This window comes from Erythranthe guttata, chromosome 2 (assembly GCF_056151865.1).
Source record: "Erythranthe guttata isolate IM_541 chromosome 2, IM_541, whole genome shotgun sequence".
Classification (NCBI taxonomy): Eukaryota; Viridiplantae; Streptophyta; class Magnoliopsida; order Lamiales; family Phrymaceae; genus Erythranthe; species Erythranthe guttata.
In genome coordinates, this window is record NC_142534.1 from 629,619 (window position 1) to 643,007 (window position 13,389).

The window sequence follows — 13,389 nt, forward strand, 5'->3', positions numbered from 1 at the left end:
CAAAAATTTAGAATTTAATTGTTGGGGCAATTTCCAAAGGAAATAAACCCTCCAAAAATGGGCGTATGCTGCTTGAAGAGCAGCGAACACACGGTATTCTTTAGTAAAAGGCGAAAGAATAGTTCGCTTTGTGTTCACTGCGCAGCTGCGTGAGTTTAACACTGTTTCTGCCTTTGAATTTATATAGCTCGCTATAAACTATTATTTGGTTATTTTCCGATGTGGGATTATTTGTCCGAGCCAAAATAGAAGCATTTACAATTATAAATTGCATGAAATTTCTAATGAGTTTGGCTTCTTCTCCTCTAGCAGATTTACCAGTTTCTAGAATGATATCGAAACGACATACTTTATGCATGCACTCATACTTTTTGGCACAATTTCTGTTTGTGACGAACATCGAACAAAAAGTCAGAGATAAAGTTTTGAGAAAGGAAACATCAGTCCACACAAAAGAGCTTATGATAAGAACTTGTAAATGGATAATAAAGCATTCAAATACCAAAATGGCTCAGAGTATACAAATTTTTTATAGGTACTACCACTAATTTGTCCGGGAATACATTTTGTATCCGACAATATCTTCTGTGTGTACCAAAATTCTATTGCTCCTAAGTGTATATATATAACTCATGTTCAGCTCAAGCGAGAAGTTAGATCGACGAACAAATCCTCGCTACAAGGAATGGTTAGGCCTCCCATTGGATGATGAAATCCAAACTTTTGTTCGGCCTGAAATAGCAATTCTTGAAATGAAGGATTGTTCAAATACGACAACGGAATTACAAATCGCTTTGTTTCACTCTCTCCGATGTAAACGGCAAAATGGCCCTTTGGAACTTCATTTGATCTCTTTTCGGCCGATAAAGAGCGTCGAAGAATTTTGTGAATAGCCATCGATTTTTGTTTTTTGGTGAGGCTGAAGATGAAAAACGAAAGAATGTATACGAGAGTTTTGTGAACCAATTGAAATATGAGTAAGTTGAGTACTGAAAGCTTTGGTTGTGAGTTTGGACAGGGCCGGTTCTGAGGGGAGGCGAAGTAGGCGGTCGCCTAGGGCCCCCGGATTTTTTCAAAAATTTAGGGCCCCCAAATTTTTTTATACCCTTTATATATGAACATTTATTGAAAAAAAAATATATAATATATATATAATTATTGAGAACTTTAATTCATAAATAGCTATATATCAACAATTCTTACTTATTTCTAGAATTCCTCTAATCAGGGGCCCCTAATTATTAAATTTAAATTTGTAATGAATTAGTTATTTACTTTTTTATATATATATATATATATTCACTTGTTTTAGTGCTACTTCATGCAAATTATCCTTAAAAAAATCGGGGGCGCTGCCCCCGAACCCCCGTAAACTTTAACCCTACTATATCACAAATTTTTAGCCTTGCCACTGACTACGTACCTTACAAAATCGAGTTAAATAGAGTTTATCATCTTTTGTAAAAAAAAAGTTTTATTGTAAATTGGAGAAGGGGCCCCATTTTTTATCCGTCTTCAAATCTCGCCTAGGGCCCCCAAAATCTCAGGAACGGCCCTGAGTTTGGAAATGTGTAATACAAACATATATATAGATGAAGTTGCAAATTGGCACATACTTGAGAATCTAGCTGGATTGAGTGGTGATGAATAAGCCAAAGGATATGTGGTTTATTGCAAACTTTGACAAACAAAAGCACATGAACAATCACATGGTTCTGTCCATATATTTTCACAAGATATTAAAGCAACATAATAAATGATTTGGCTGAATACCTCTAGTAGTACACTACATATAACTTCTGCAAAAATTAAATAAAATATATATTTTTGTTAATAATTATAGGGTAAATTACAATCACCCCTGAGTTATGGTCAAATTACGAAAACTCCCTCTTGTTTGGATAATTACAGCCACCCCTCAACTCCTCAAATTTAGTGGAATCTTCGAGATTATATGGAGTATTATCACTTTTGTACCCGTTTTATCCCATTCGAACTCTACATTTTGAAGCAAGATGATCATAATTACGAAATCTAGATGATTATGTGGAATTTGACACCATAAGGGTGGAGGTGTAAGAAAAAATCATAGTTGAGGGGTAGATGTAATTATCAAAACAAGAGGGATTTTTTCGTAAATTGACCATACCTCAGGGGGTGTTTGTAATTTACCCATAATTATTTATATGCGTCCATTTCATCAAGTCAATAAAATCCAGTTGGGCCCAGTTCTCTTAAACAATCAGCCCAATCTGCTCTAGCCCATCTCCTTCTGTTAACTTAATTCCCAGCACATTTCTTTGTTTAGTAATTAAAACGCTGTCGTTTCATTCTTCATATTTAATTCCAAAATCAATCAACTTTCCTACAATCCGCCGCCGTCTTCGCCACCGTGATCCGCCGCTACCGTCTCCTGCATGAGCAGCATAAGTGGCTTTGCTACATCAATTAAAATAGAATTTTAAACTAGAATAGGACAGGGGCCGCGCGAACGCAGGCCCCCTCTGACACAAATTATGACGCAGGCTCGACCACTTGGGCCGACCTTACGCAAGCGCCCCTCCAAAGTGCAATGGAGGTCGCAAGCATAGGCTATAGACCTTCTTGATCGTCTATCAACCCCGTCCAGGTAAGTAATTGTTTAAGTTACAATTCTTCTCTTTATGTAATTCCTTAGATCACTATCTAAACTTTATTTTATCGATGTGGGATAGATAATACTCTTGGTTTTTTTTTCTTATTGTAATTAACTCTGCATTAGCACTTGCAGTAATCATACCAAAGAGAGAATATATGTTGAGAACTTGCAAGTATATTATGACATCAAAATTGGGTCAAGAGCGTACAAATCTTTTCAATGTAAATACAATTAAATTCATCGTACAATGTATTTATCTTCTGTGCCTACGAAAAGTACAAAAAAAATCGAACTACGTCGAGGAACTAACTAACAAAAAATGTATTGTTCTAAGATCTATTATTATTTGTGTATCATGCTTTTCTCAAGTGAGCTGTGATATCGATGAATAACTCTTCGGTGCAAGGAATAGTAAGGCCACCCGTCGGATGATAGAATCCGAATTCTTCTTCGGCTTGGCATAGCAATTCTTGAAACAAAGGATTGTTCAAATACGATAATGGAATGACAAAGCGCTTCTTTTCACTTTCTCCGACATAAACTACGAAATGCCCCTTTGGAACTTGAGTTGATCTCTTTTCGGACGATAAAGATCGTCTAAGAATTTTGTGAATAGCCATCGATTTGTTATGGTAAATCTTGGTGAAGTTGAAGATGAAAAAGGAAGAATGTGTATGAGAGTTCTGTGAAAGCAAGATAAATATGAGGATTGAGTTTTGAAATATGTCAAGTAAATGTACATATATATATAGATGAAGTGGTACTTGCATATATGTACATGTATACACATATGAGAATCAAGTTGGATTGGATGGTGATGAATAGGCCAAAGGGTATGTGGTGCCTAGCAAACTTGAACAAACAAAAGCACATGAACAATCACATTATTCCTACCATCTCCAACAAGAAAACCCCATAAAAGACCTTCTCAATTAAATTTGCATAACTTAAGTTGCAATATTTAATTTTGAAAATAATATATACCACGAAACATAATCACATGATTTGCCGATTTCTTCGACCCATTCACCTCTTGTATGTATGTGCCTAATGCATCTGTGTGGACCGTTTATGTTTTGATTAGTAATAAACAAATTAGCAGACACCATTAGATAGAGTTTGGTGGGCTGGCATTTCATTCAATATGTTCATACGGATTTTTTACGGTTGTTGTTCATCTGTATCATGACATAATATGAAATTAAATTAATTGAAATTTTTAATGTTTTAGGTGAGACAAAGCATCGAAAATTTGTTATCCATTTGAGTACGGTGGGGTCTTTTGAGGCCTTTTTTCATCTTCGTCATGTGCTTATGTCCCTAGAGTCTAACAGACTATCACATAAAATTTATGGAAGACAATATTTCTATGTACACCTATATATATACAACACATTTCTCAGTCATCCAAAAGCATTAGCTTCCTCTGCTTTGATCACTTATTTCACAAAAAAAAAAACTGGATTTTGATTTTCTATTTAAATTCAGAAAGATTTAGTTTGAATACTATAATGGCTATTCGACAAATGCTTAGACGGTCTTTATCATCCGAAAAGAGATCGAACGAAGTTCCAAAGGGGCATTTAACTGTTTACGTCGGGCAAAATGAGAAGCGTTTTGTAATTCCATTGTCGTATTTGAACCATCCTTTGTTTAAAGAATTGCTATTTCGTGCTGAGGAAGAATTTGGATTCCATCATCCAATGGGAGGATTAACCATTCCTTGTAGCGAAGATCTATTCATTGATCTTACATCTCGTTTGAGCTGAACATGATCATATATACAAGTATAGATATGTAGTATATATATGTTTAGGAAGATCACAGTTTTGTCAGATTAGTGTTTCTGCAATAGTCTTATTCTTCTCCTTTCTACACACATTAATTATAAAACAATTTAATTAATTAATCAGCATTTTTTATGACAAAATTTAGACTTAAATTGTTGGGGCAATTTCCAAAAGGAAAAAACCCTCCAAAAAGAGGCGTATGCTGCTTGAAGTGCAGCAAGCACACGGTATTCTTTAGTAAAAGGCGAAAGAATAGTTCGCTTTGTGCTTACTGCGCAGCTGCGTGATTTTTAATTAGTGTTTCTGCCTTCGTATTTATATAGCTGGCTATAAACTATTATTTAGTTATTTTCCGATGTGGGATTCTTCGTCCCAGCCAAAATAAAAGCATCGACACATACAAACTCTTTGCCTTCCTTATATTCAGGGCCCTCTCTAATTTAACGGGTCAAAATTTAAAGATGGTCTATTTATTAATTAATTAGGCTCATATAATTAAATAAATAAATAACATAATTAATTAGAACATGAAGTTGAAATAATTAAGGAGATCTATAAATAAAAAACCCGAGTTTCTCGGTTTTTGATATATATATGCAAAATACTAGTAGGAAGAGTTTGTTGCATTGTGTGGTACTCCTGTAGTCCTAGTCTTTCTGTTTTCCTTAATAATAGTTGCATCAGTTGCACGTTTATTTAATTTACTTGTTGAAGGATATATATATATATATATATTATTACTTTTGCCAACGATTCATCTTTTCTTTATTCTTTCTTTACCTCTCAGAATCTTCTTCTTCCTCTTGCTTAATTTATTTCTTTCACCTCAAATATTACTACGCAGAAACATGAAATCCTTCACGATTTGGAATTTGACTATTATTTTTCTGATTTCGGTGCTTTCTTTGGGCAACCTCGTATCTATTGGTAATACTATATTCTCCATCTTCTGTTACAATCTAATATTTATCCGATTTTGTTCTTTTTTATCGTGCGATAGGAATTCACTTGTGCGTAAATGATTATCAATTGTAGTTTAATTTCTTGAAATAAAATATTTGGTGAAAGTTTCTTGATTACTGTTAGTTTATATTCTTGATCATGAATTTCATGCATGCTGATAAAGAAATCGCTGCTATGAAATTGTGGACGACCGACTGCGCTTTTTTTGGATTTTTATCGCGATAGTTGTGCATCTTAATTTCGATATTATTAATGAAGTCGTAGATTATAACATATATGCCCTTTTTGTAATTTCTTCTAGTCATAAAGTCTTGGTTTGATGTTTTTTCAGATGCATGCTTTGCTTCGTTTGGTCCGATGGGAAACGTAACTATCGAATGGGATGTTACGAACTGGACCACAGATGGATATATTGTAAGTATAATAAATATAACTCCCAAGCTTAATAAATATTAGTTATCGTTAGCTCGTTTTTTTTTTTTTTTTTATTTATTTGAATGATGCATCAGGCAAATGTTACGATCTATAACTTTCAAAAACATCAAAAAATCGAGCCAACTGGATGGGAATTCGGTTGGTCGTGGCGAAAAGGCGAGGTAATTACGAGCATGGTGGGAGGTCAAACTAGAGAACAAGGGAACTGTTCGAGTTTCGAAAAGAATATTCCTCAGAGCTGTGTAAAGAATCCCACAGTTTCAAATAGAATGGGGGTTTCGAATATTTCGCGGGCGAATGAAGTCGTCGTCGCTTCGCTCCAAATAAATGTTGGCCGTGCGGGGACAAGCCGCGAAAACGTTGTGGTACCGACCGATCACACTCTGAAAACACCGGGCGTTGTTTATAATTGTGGGCCCGCTACAGTTGTAAGACTTGCCAGAATTACGACTCCAGATGGGAAGCACGTTACTCGCGCTATTAGTAAGCTATAATATTATTCAGCTAGATTTAATTAGTTTAATTTTAATTATGAAATATAGATTTAAAAAGTGTTATTGACTTGGGGTTTTTCTCATCCAAGAAACATGGAGAGTTGTATGCACAAGATCTATATTCGTGGCTCACAGGACATCCACCTTTTGTGCTAGAATCTCGTCCCCTAACGTACGTCATGTTACTTGTTCTTGTGGTTGTACAAACAACGCTCGACCGGGTAGCTGTGTGAAGTAAGTGTTACTTTTATCTAGTTTTGCATGTTTTCTCAATTATTTAGGGCTTTTATATATATTAGTCAAGATTAACTAAATAGTAGCGTTTCATTTGATATTTGGTTAACTCAATATTTTTTTCTTGTTGACTTGCAAAATTAATTTTATCTTGTTTTACATGTTTTCCTCAATTATCGTGGACTTTTAGATATATGATATCCATGTTTGGTTGGGGAGATTAGTCAAGATTAACTAAATAGTAGCGTTTCATTTGATGTTTGGTTAACTCAATAATTTTTCTGGTCGACCCGCAAATTTTTTTTTTATTTTTTTTTTATCATGGATGATTGGAAGATAACTAATTGGACCTTGTAATATTACCAGGTTGGGTTCTCCAGTTATACGTTCGATTGTTTCAATTACGGGGAATGACAGTTCAACACCTCTTGTCGAGTGTAGAAGCCGTATGTGCCCTGCTCGAGTACTCTGGCACGTAAAGCTCAACGACCAAGAGAAATGGGATTTAGTCGTTTCACTCAGAGAGTTGAATAGAGTCACCAAGAACAGGCAATGGAATGTTTTCGCAGAACATCCCGATTTTCACAATGTCACGAAGATATTTACTGTCAATTACAACTACTTAACGCCACATGGTCACTCCGGTTAGTACTTTGTTCCCTACGCATTTTTTTTTTCTTTTGTGGAATTACGTTCTAACTAAATCGTTGTGGAACAGAGGATGTGGTGGTGCTGTGGGCATCTAAATCTTACCCCGATTCGGTGGAGCAAGGTGATGCTCTAGACAACGTTCACCTGGGCGAACGAGTACAACAACGCAAGTTTTACCTTTTGTAAATTAGTTTTTTTCTCCAAGAACAAAATTCCAGTTTACATGAGTTTTTTTCCAGCTATTTAAAGATGCCAAAACATTATTTGGTTCGGGTATGCAATTATACTAATTTTATAGGAACTCAGAATTTTCAACTCGATCTTCTGTTCTTAGTTATGTGTCCTCACTGCATGAATATCATAATATGCGATTTAACACAGCCATGAAACGCAGAACATAATTTTCCGCCAGAAACGAACATTAAATAATAAGTTGAGATATACACAAGATTTCTCAGATATATACGAGTTTTTTTTTATAGGTAATACCGTTATTTTGTCCGGGAATACATTTTGTACTCGACAAGTATCTTCATTGTGTACAAAGAATGAAAATTAAATTAAATTAAATCGTTCACGAACTAGCTAACAAAAATTCTATTGCTCTAAGACCTATAGTATATGTATATATATACATCAAGCTCTACTCAAGGGAGAGGTGATATCAATGAATAATTCCTCACTGCATGGAATTGTGAGTCCACCCATCGGATGATGAAATCCGAATTCCTCTTCAGCTTGGCATAGTAGTTCTTGAAACGAAGGATTGTTCAAATATGATAATGGAATACCGAAACGCTTCTTTTCACTCTCTCCAACGTAAACAGCCAAGTGACCCTTTGGAACTTCATTTGATCTTCTTTCGTTGGATAAAGATCTTCTCAACATTTGTCGGATGGCCATCTTTGTATCAACTGAACTTGTTTAGTTGAAATCCGATAATATTCTTTGAAGTATTGTGAAAGATAAGAAAACTATAATATTTTGAGAACTTGTTGATGGTTGTAAATCAAGAATCGGTGTTTTGTATATATAGGCAAGCAATAATTGCTACAATAATCATCATAAACATACGCAAATGGAGCCACATGGTTATGTCTTTTAATCATAGTAAAGATTTTTAGGCAACAATAATTTGTGTGATCGGAAAAAATTGTATCCTACTAACTATGGCAACGATGGCCCTCAGACGACCATATTGCAATAAATTGAGTAACTGATTTTAATGTGGGACTCGTCCTCTAACAATCAGATCAATCGATAACTTATTCCAGGCTAAGTAGATAGCTGTATTTTACTGTCTGCTGCTAGATGAACGAATGGCCTTCACTTATTGAATTTTCGGTTAATAGACAATTCAATTAGGGGCCGTAAAACGGGCCAACTACACCAGCAAATGGGAAGCTCACATGTCAAATTGCCTGTTAGGGTCTTCATATAACATGAGAGACTTTGATGTATTGTCGCATTAATTACAATATATTGTAGGGTCGTTTAACGGGCTTGTTGTTATAGTTAGTAGGATACAACATTTTCGATCACACAAATTCTTGTTCGTTTGAATTCATTATGATTTTTGAAAGACAAATGCATGTGATTCCATATGCGTATGGTTGTTTCGAGTTTCGTAGAGCACCACACATCTGTTTTCTATTTTGACCAGCACTCTCATCTAGATTTTCTCAAGTATATACAATTTATAGTTCACCTATATATATATACATAACACCATTTCTTGATTACAACCAACAACATATCTTCACAATACTTCTTGAAAGGTTTTTTTCTTCTTCTTCACCTCACCTCTAAGCAATTCAGTCCACACAAATATGGCAATCCGCCAAATCTTGAGACGATCTTTATCAAGCGAAAGAAGATCGGTTGAAGTTCCAAAGGGGCATTTAGCGGTTTATGTCGGAGAAAGTGAAAAGAAGCGCTTTATTATTCCATTATCGTATTTGAATCACCCTTTGTTTCAAGAATTGTTATGCCAAGCTGAAGAACAATTCGGATTCTATCATCCGATGGGTGGCCTTACTATTCCTTGCACTGAAGAATTATTCATTGATGTCACCTCTAACTTGAGAAAAGCATGATGACAATAGGTCTTAGAGCAATACAATTTTTGTTAGCTAGTTCCTCATCATACTACTACTTTTTTTTCCCTTTGTATATACATTGAAAAGATTTGTACACTCTTGAGCAATTTTGATATGTAATTATATACTTACAAGTTCTTAATATATTCTCCCTTTGACATGATTTCTTAAAGTGCTAATGCAGATTTAATACCAATATGAAAAAAAACCAAGAGTATTATCCCACATCGATAAAATGAACTTTAAATAGTGATCCAAGGAATTACATAAAGAGAAGAAATGTGAACATAAAAATTACTTACCTGGACGGGGTTGATAGGCGATCAAGAAGGGCTATAGCCTATGCTTGCGACCTCCATTGCACTTTGGAGGGGCGCTTGCGTAAGGTCGGCCCAAGTGGCCGAGCCTGCGTCATAATTTGTGTCAGAGGGGGCCTGCGTTCGCGCGGCCCCCGCCTAATTCTAATTCAAAATTCTATTATAATTGATAGTTTTGTAATTCAATTTTAGAGACCATTTATTTAATTGATTAGCTTGAGTAATTAGTTTTTTTGTTTAATTATCTTATGAAATCAAACTGATGAATTTGTAATAATTAAGATATACATTCTTGTTATCACATGGTGAACCAAGTTAACACTATATTTATTTCTTTCTAATACATATAACCAAACGGATTAATAGACAAGATGGTGGCCATAATTGATAGATTATTTGAGGATGAGTGTAGACATCAATCTCTTGTTATTGCATGCAATAGGGTCAATTAGACTTTAGAGGGCCATTTTGTTAGAGTTGGTAGGAAACAATATTTTCAAATCACACAAATTCTTGTTGCCTTAGAAATATTTTTGATAAATTCAAAAACAAATCCATGTGAGTCCATATGTATATGTTTTCCCAAGTTTCATACACCACCATGTATCCATTCTCCACCTTCCACTACATATCTAGATTTTTTCAAGCATATACAATTTATAGTTCACCTATATATACAAACAATATTTCTTGATTTCAACCATCAACAAATACTCTTACCTTTCTCAACTCTCTCTCATTTCACAGTACTTTCAAAAAACTTTTCAATTTCGGCTTTTAAGCAAAATTCACTTCATACAAAGAAGATGGCCATCCGACAAATGTTGAGACGATCTTTATCCAACGAAAGAGGATCAACCCAAGTTCCAAAGGGCCATTTGGTTGTTTATGTTGGAGAGAATGAGAAGAAGCGATTTGTCATTCCATTATCATATTTGAATCATCCTTTGTTTCAAGATTTGTTATGCCAAGCCGAAGAAGAATTTGGATTCCATCATCCAATGGGTGGCCTAACTATTCCTTGTAGTGAAGATCGATTTGTTGATTTAACTTCTCGTTTGAGCAGAACATGACATACAGATATATATGTTTAGATGGATCGCAATTTTGTAAATTTATTCTTTTTTTCTCGAGAAAGATTCTTCTCGTTTACTACACAGATATTGTTTACCAATCAAAGAAATGTATGAGAGCACAAAATTTGTGTGTATACAAAGTACATATTCAAGCAACAAGTCCTCAATTATTTATGATTACTAAAGTAGTATGTTACAAGTTTAATCAATTTCGATTATAATAATTTTACATTCTTTAATAAATTATTTTTGTATTTTTCTATCTACTAAAAATTCAACTTTAATTGTTGGGGCAATTTCCTAACGGAAAATTAACCCTCCAAAAAGAGGCGTATGCTGCTTAAATTGCAGCAAACACACGGTATTCTTTAGTAAAAGGCGAAAGAATAGTTCGCTATGTGTTTACTGCACAGCTGCGTGGTTTGTTGATGAGTTGCTGCTTTCATTTTATATATCTGGCTATAAACTATTATTTGGTTTTGTTTCGATGTGGGATACTTGTCTTCAGTACAAGCAAACAATTAATTCTTGAATAAAATTGAAGGGCCTAATCAAAACAGGGTAAGTAAATGATAACTACATGCAGTTGATGTGATCATCATAAAGAGCTTAAGAACTTGTAAAATAGACAGGGGTATTTCACATATCAAAATGGCTACCATTAGTTTGTTCGGAAATACATTTTGTATTCGACAAAGTATCTTCTGTGTGTACATATATATGTAAAGAATCAAGCTAACAAAAATCCTACAGCTTTAAGAATAACTCATGTTCTGCTCAAGTGAGAGGTGAGTTCAATGAATAAATCTTCACTGCAAGGAATTGTGAGTCCACCCATCGGATGATCGAATCCGAATTCTTCTTCAGCTTGGCATAGTAGTTCTTGAAACGAAGGGTTGTTCAAATACGATAATGGAATAACAAAACGCTTCTTTTCACTTTCTCCAACGTAAACAGCCAAATGACCCTTTGGAACTTCATTTGATCGTCTTTCGTTAGATAAAGATCTTCTCAGCATTTGACGGATGGCCATTGTTATATAAAACGAACTTGTGTATAGTTGAAATACGATAATTTTCTTTGAAGTATTGTGAAAGATGAGAAAACTATATTATTTTGAGAACTTGTTGGTGGTGTTGTAAATCAAGAAACGGTGTTTTGTATATATAGGCAATCAATAATTGCTATATCCTTTATAAATCATCATAAACATAGGCAAATTGAGTCACATGGTTATGTCTTTGAATCATCATAAATATTTTTAGGCAACAATTATTTGTGTGATTGAAAAAAATTGTGTCCTACTAACAATGGCAACGATGGCCCTGAGACGAGCATATTGCAATAAATTGAGTAACTAATTTTAATGTGGGACTCGTCCTCTAATAATCAGATCAATCGATAACTTATTGAAGGCTAAGTAGATAGCTGTAATTTCTTGTCTGCTGCTAGATGGACGAATGGCCTTCACTTATTAAATTTTCGGTTAATAGACAATTCAAATAGGGGCCGTAAAACGGGGCCATCTACACCAGCAAATGGAAGTTCACATGTCAAATTGCCTGTAAGGGTCTTCATATAGCAAGAGAGACTTTGATGTATTGTCGCATTAATTACAATATATTGTAGGGTCGTTTAACGGGCTTGTTGTTATAGTTAGTCGGATAATACATTTTGGATCACACAAATTCTTGTTGGTTTGAATTTATTATGATTTTTGAAAGACAAATGCATGTGATTCCATCCTTATGCGTATGGTTTTTTCGAGTTTCGTAGAGCACCACATATCCATTTTCTACCTTGACCTGTACTCTTATCCAGATTTTCTCAATTATATACAATCTATAGTTCACCTATATATATATAACACCATTTCTTGATTACAACCAACAACAGATCTTCTAAATACTTCAGCTTTCACTAACTTCAAATACTTCTTAAAAGGTTTTTTTTTCACCTTAAATAAGCAAGATTCAATCCACACAAAGATGGCAATCCGCCAAATTTTGAAACGATCTTTATCGAGCGAAAGAAGATCGGTTGAAGTTCCAAAGGGGCATGTAGCTGTTTATGTCGGGCAAAATGAGAAGAAGCGTTTTGTAATTCCGTTATCATATTTGAACCACCCTTCATTTCAAGAACTGCTATCTCATGCCGAAGAAGAATTTGGATTCCATCATCCAATGGGAGGCCTAACCATTCCTTGTAGCGAAAATCTATTCGTTGATCTTAAATCTCGTTTGAGCAGAACATGATTGTATACACGTATAGATATGTTTAGGAAGATCGCAGTTTTGTAAAGATTAGTGTTTCTATAAGAAAGATTCTTATTCTTGATTCATATCCTGTATACATGAACTTTTTTGTTTTTTGAGCTGAACAGCTGTTCTTAATTGTGTTTCCTCACTGCATGAATTACTTAAATTTGAACATAAAAGTAGTGTTTAAATCAATATCTTAACCTTTTTATTTCCAAATAATTTTTATATATCAATTATCGACATTACACAAAATAAAAATTAAAAAAATTATACTCAATTATTGGGGCTATTCCAAAAAGAAAAAAACGCTCCAAAAATGGGCGTATGCTGCTTGAAGTGCAGCAAGCACACGGTATTCTTTAGTAAAAGGCGAACGAATAGTTCGCTATGTGCTTACTGCGCAGCTGCGTGATTTTTAACTGTGTTTCTGC

At 34.6% G+C, this 13,389-nt stretch overlaps 7 protein-coding genes, 6 non-coding genes and 2 pseudogenes across 14 annotated transcripts; 6 read left to right on the top strand and 9 right to left on the bottom strand.

The window, feature by feature from the left end:
* Positions 1-29: 29 nt before the first annotated feature.
* LOC148772041 (U5 spliceosomal RNA) lies at positions 30-147 on the bottom strand. Its single transcript, XR_016030136.1, has one exon. It is a non-coding gene; the product is annotated as a U5 spliceosomal RNA (small nuclear RNA).
* Positions 148-459: 312 nt separating this feature from the next.
* Positions 460-1,009, bottom strand: LOC148772042 (auxin-responsive protein SAUR22-like). The gene has a single exon (XM_088814891.1). The coding sequence runs from the start codon at positions 895-897 to the stop codon at positions 637-639; it is 261 nt and encodes an 86-aa protein (XP_088671017.1). The 5' UTR covers positions 898-1,009; the 3' UTR covers positions 460-636.
* Positions 1,010-2,476: 1,467 nt separating this feature from the next.
* Positions 2,477-2,637, bottom strand: LOC148772043 (U1 spliceosomal RNA). Its single transcript, XR_016030118.1, has one exon. It is a non-coding gene; the product is annotated as a U1 spliceosomal RNA (small nuclear RNA).
* Positions 2,638-2,829: 192 nt separating this feature from the next.
* Positions 2,830-3,392, bottom strand: LOC148772044 (auxin-responsive protein SAUR21 pseudogene; annotated as a pseudogene). The gene has a single exon (XR_016033229.1). The product of XR_016033229.1 is annotated as an auxin-responsive protein SAUR21 pseudogene (transcript).
* A 650-nt stretch (positions 3,393-4,042) lies between these two features.
* On the top strand, positions 4,043-4,555 carry LOC148772045 (indole-3-acetic acid-induced protein ARG7-like). The gene has a single exon (XM_088822209.1). It carries the CDS (start codon positions 4,150-4,152, stop codon positions 4,405-4,407), a length of 258 nt encoding a protein of 85 aa, XP_088678335.1. The 5' UTR covers positions 4,043-4,149; the 3' UTR covers positions 4,408-4,555.
* Positions 4,556-4,590: 35 nt separating this feature from the next.
* LOC148772046 (U5 spliceosomal RNA) lies at positions 4,591-4,709 on the bottom strand. Its single transcript, XR_016030135.1, has one exon. It is a non-coding gene; the product is annotated as a U5 spliceosomal RNA (small nuclear RNA).
* Positions 4,637-7,520, top strand: LOC148772047 (COBRA-like protein 1). The gene is made up of 6 exons (XM_088822202.1): positions 4,637-5,355; positions 5,723-5,805; positions 5,901-6,309; positions 6,410-6,554; positions 6,921-7,198; positions 7,273-7,520. Exons 1-6 carry the CDS (start codon positions 5,277-5,279, stop codon positions 7,389-7,391), a joined length of 1,113 nt encoding a protein of 370 aa, XP_088678328.1. The 5' UTR covers positions 4,637-5,276; the 3' UTR covers positions 7,392-7,520.
* A 135-nt stretch (positions 7,521-7,655) lies between these two features.
* On the bottom strand, positions 7,656-8,228 carry LOC148772048 (auxin-responsive protein SAUR21-like). The gene has a single exon (XM_088822206.1). The coding sequence runs from the start codon at positions 8,106-8,108 to the stop codon at positions 7,842-7,844; it is 267 nt and encodes an 88-aa protein (XP_088678332.1). The 5' UTR covers positions 8,109-8,228; the 3' UTR covers positions 7,656-7,841.
* Positions 8,229-8,938: 710 nt separating this feature from the next.
* LOC148772049 (auxin-responsive protein SAUR21 pseudogene) lies at positions 8,939-9,763 on the top strand (annotated as a pseudogene).
* On the top strand, positions 9,599-9,759 carry LOC148772050 (U1 spliceosomal RNA). The gene has a single exon (XR_016030146.1). It is a non-coding gene; the product is annotated as a U1 spliceosomal RNA (small nuclear RNA).
* Positions 9,764-10,245: 482 nt separating the features above from the next.
* LOC148772051 (auxin-responsive protein SAUR21-like) lies at positions 10,246-10,811 on the top strand. The gene has a single exon (XM_088822212.1). The coding sequence runs from the start codon at positions 10,428-10,430 to the stop codon at positions 10,692-10,694; it is 267 nt and encodes an 88-aa protein (XP_088678338.1). The 5' UTR covers positions 10,246-10,427; the 3' UTR covers positions 10,695-10,811.
* Positions 10,812-10,991: 180 nt separating this feature from the next.
* LOC148772052 (U5 spliceosomal RNA) lies at positions 10,992-11,113 on the bottom strand. Its single transcript, XR_016030144.1, has one exon. It is a non-coding gene; the product is annotated as a U5 spliceosomal RNA (small nuclear RNA).
* A 332-nt stretch (positions 11,114-11,445) lies between these two features.
* LOC148772053 (auxin-responsive protein SAUR21-like) lies at positions 11,446-11,932 on the bottom strand. Its single transcript, XM_088822216.1, has one exon. The coding sequence runs from the start codon at positions 11,728-11,730 to the stop codon at positions 11,464-11,466; it is 267 nt and encodes an 88-aa protein (XP_088678342.1). The 5' UTR covers positions 11,731-11,932; the 3' UTR covers positions 11,446-11,463.
* Positions 11,933-12,474: 542 nt separating this feature from the next.
* Positions 12,475-13,034, top strand: LOC105957730 (auxin-responsive protein SAUR21). The gene has a single exon (XM_012981690.2). The coding sequence runs from the start codon at positions 12,686-12,688 to the stop codon at positions 12,950-12,952; it is 267 nt and encodes an 88-aa protein (XP_012837144.2). The 5' UTR covers positions 12,475-12,685; the 3' UTR covers positions 12,953-13,034.
* Positions 13,035-13,244: 210 nt separating this feature from the next.
* Positions 13,245-13,364, bottom strand: LOC148772054 (U5 spliceosomal RNA). Its single transcript, XR_016030147.1, has one exon. It is a non-coding gene; the product is annotated as a U5 spliceosomal RNA (small nuclear RNA).
* Between the last annotated feature and the right edge of the window lie 25 nt (positions 13,365-13,389).

Coding starts and splice junctions, on each gene's coding strand:
- LOC148772042 (XM_088814891.1), bottom strand. CDS start 897: ATGGCTATTCACAAAATTCTTCGACGCTCTTTATCGGCCGAAAAGAGA.
- LOC148772045 (XM_088822209.1), top strand. CDS start 4,150: ATGGCTATTCGACAAATGCTTAGACGGTCTTTATCATCCGAAAAGAGA.
- LOC148772047 (XM_088822202.1), top strand. CDS start 5,277: ATGAAATCCTTCACGATTTGGAATTTGACTATTATTTTTCTGATTTCG. Junction 5,356..5,722: donor GGGCAACCTCGTATCTATTG/GTAATACTATAT, acceptor ATGTTTTTTCAG/ATGCATGCTTTGCTTCGTTT. Junction 5,806..5,900: donor GGACCACAGATGGATATATT/GTAAGTATAATA, acceptor ATGATGCATCAG/GCAAATGTTACGATCTATAA.
- LOC148772048 (XM_088822206.1), bottom strand. CDS start 8,108: ATGGCCATCCGACAAATGTTGAGAAGATCTTTATCCAACGAAAGAAGA.
- LOC148772051 (XM_088822212.1), top strand. CDS start 10,428: ATGGCCATCCGACAAATGTTGAGACGATCTTTATCCAACGAAAGAGGA.
- LOC148772053 (XM_088822216.1), bottom strand. CDS start 11,730: ATGGCCATCCGTCAAATGCTGAGAAGATCTTTATCTAACGAAAGACGA.
- LOC105957730 (XM_012981690.2), top strand. CDS start 12,686: ATGGCAATCCGCCAAATTTTGAAACGATCTTTATCGAGCGAAAGAAGA.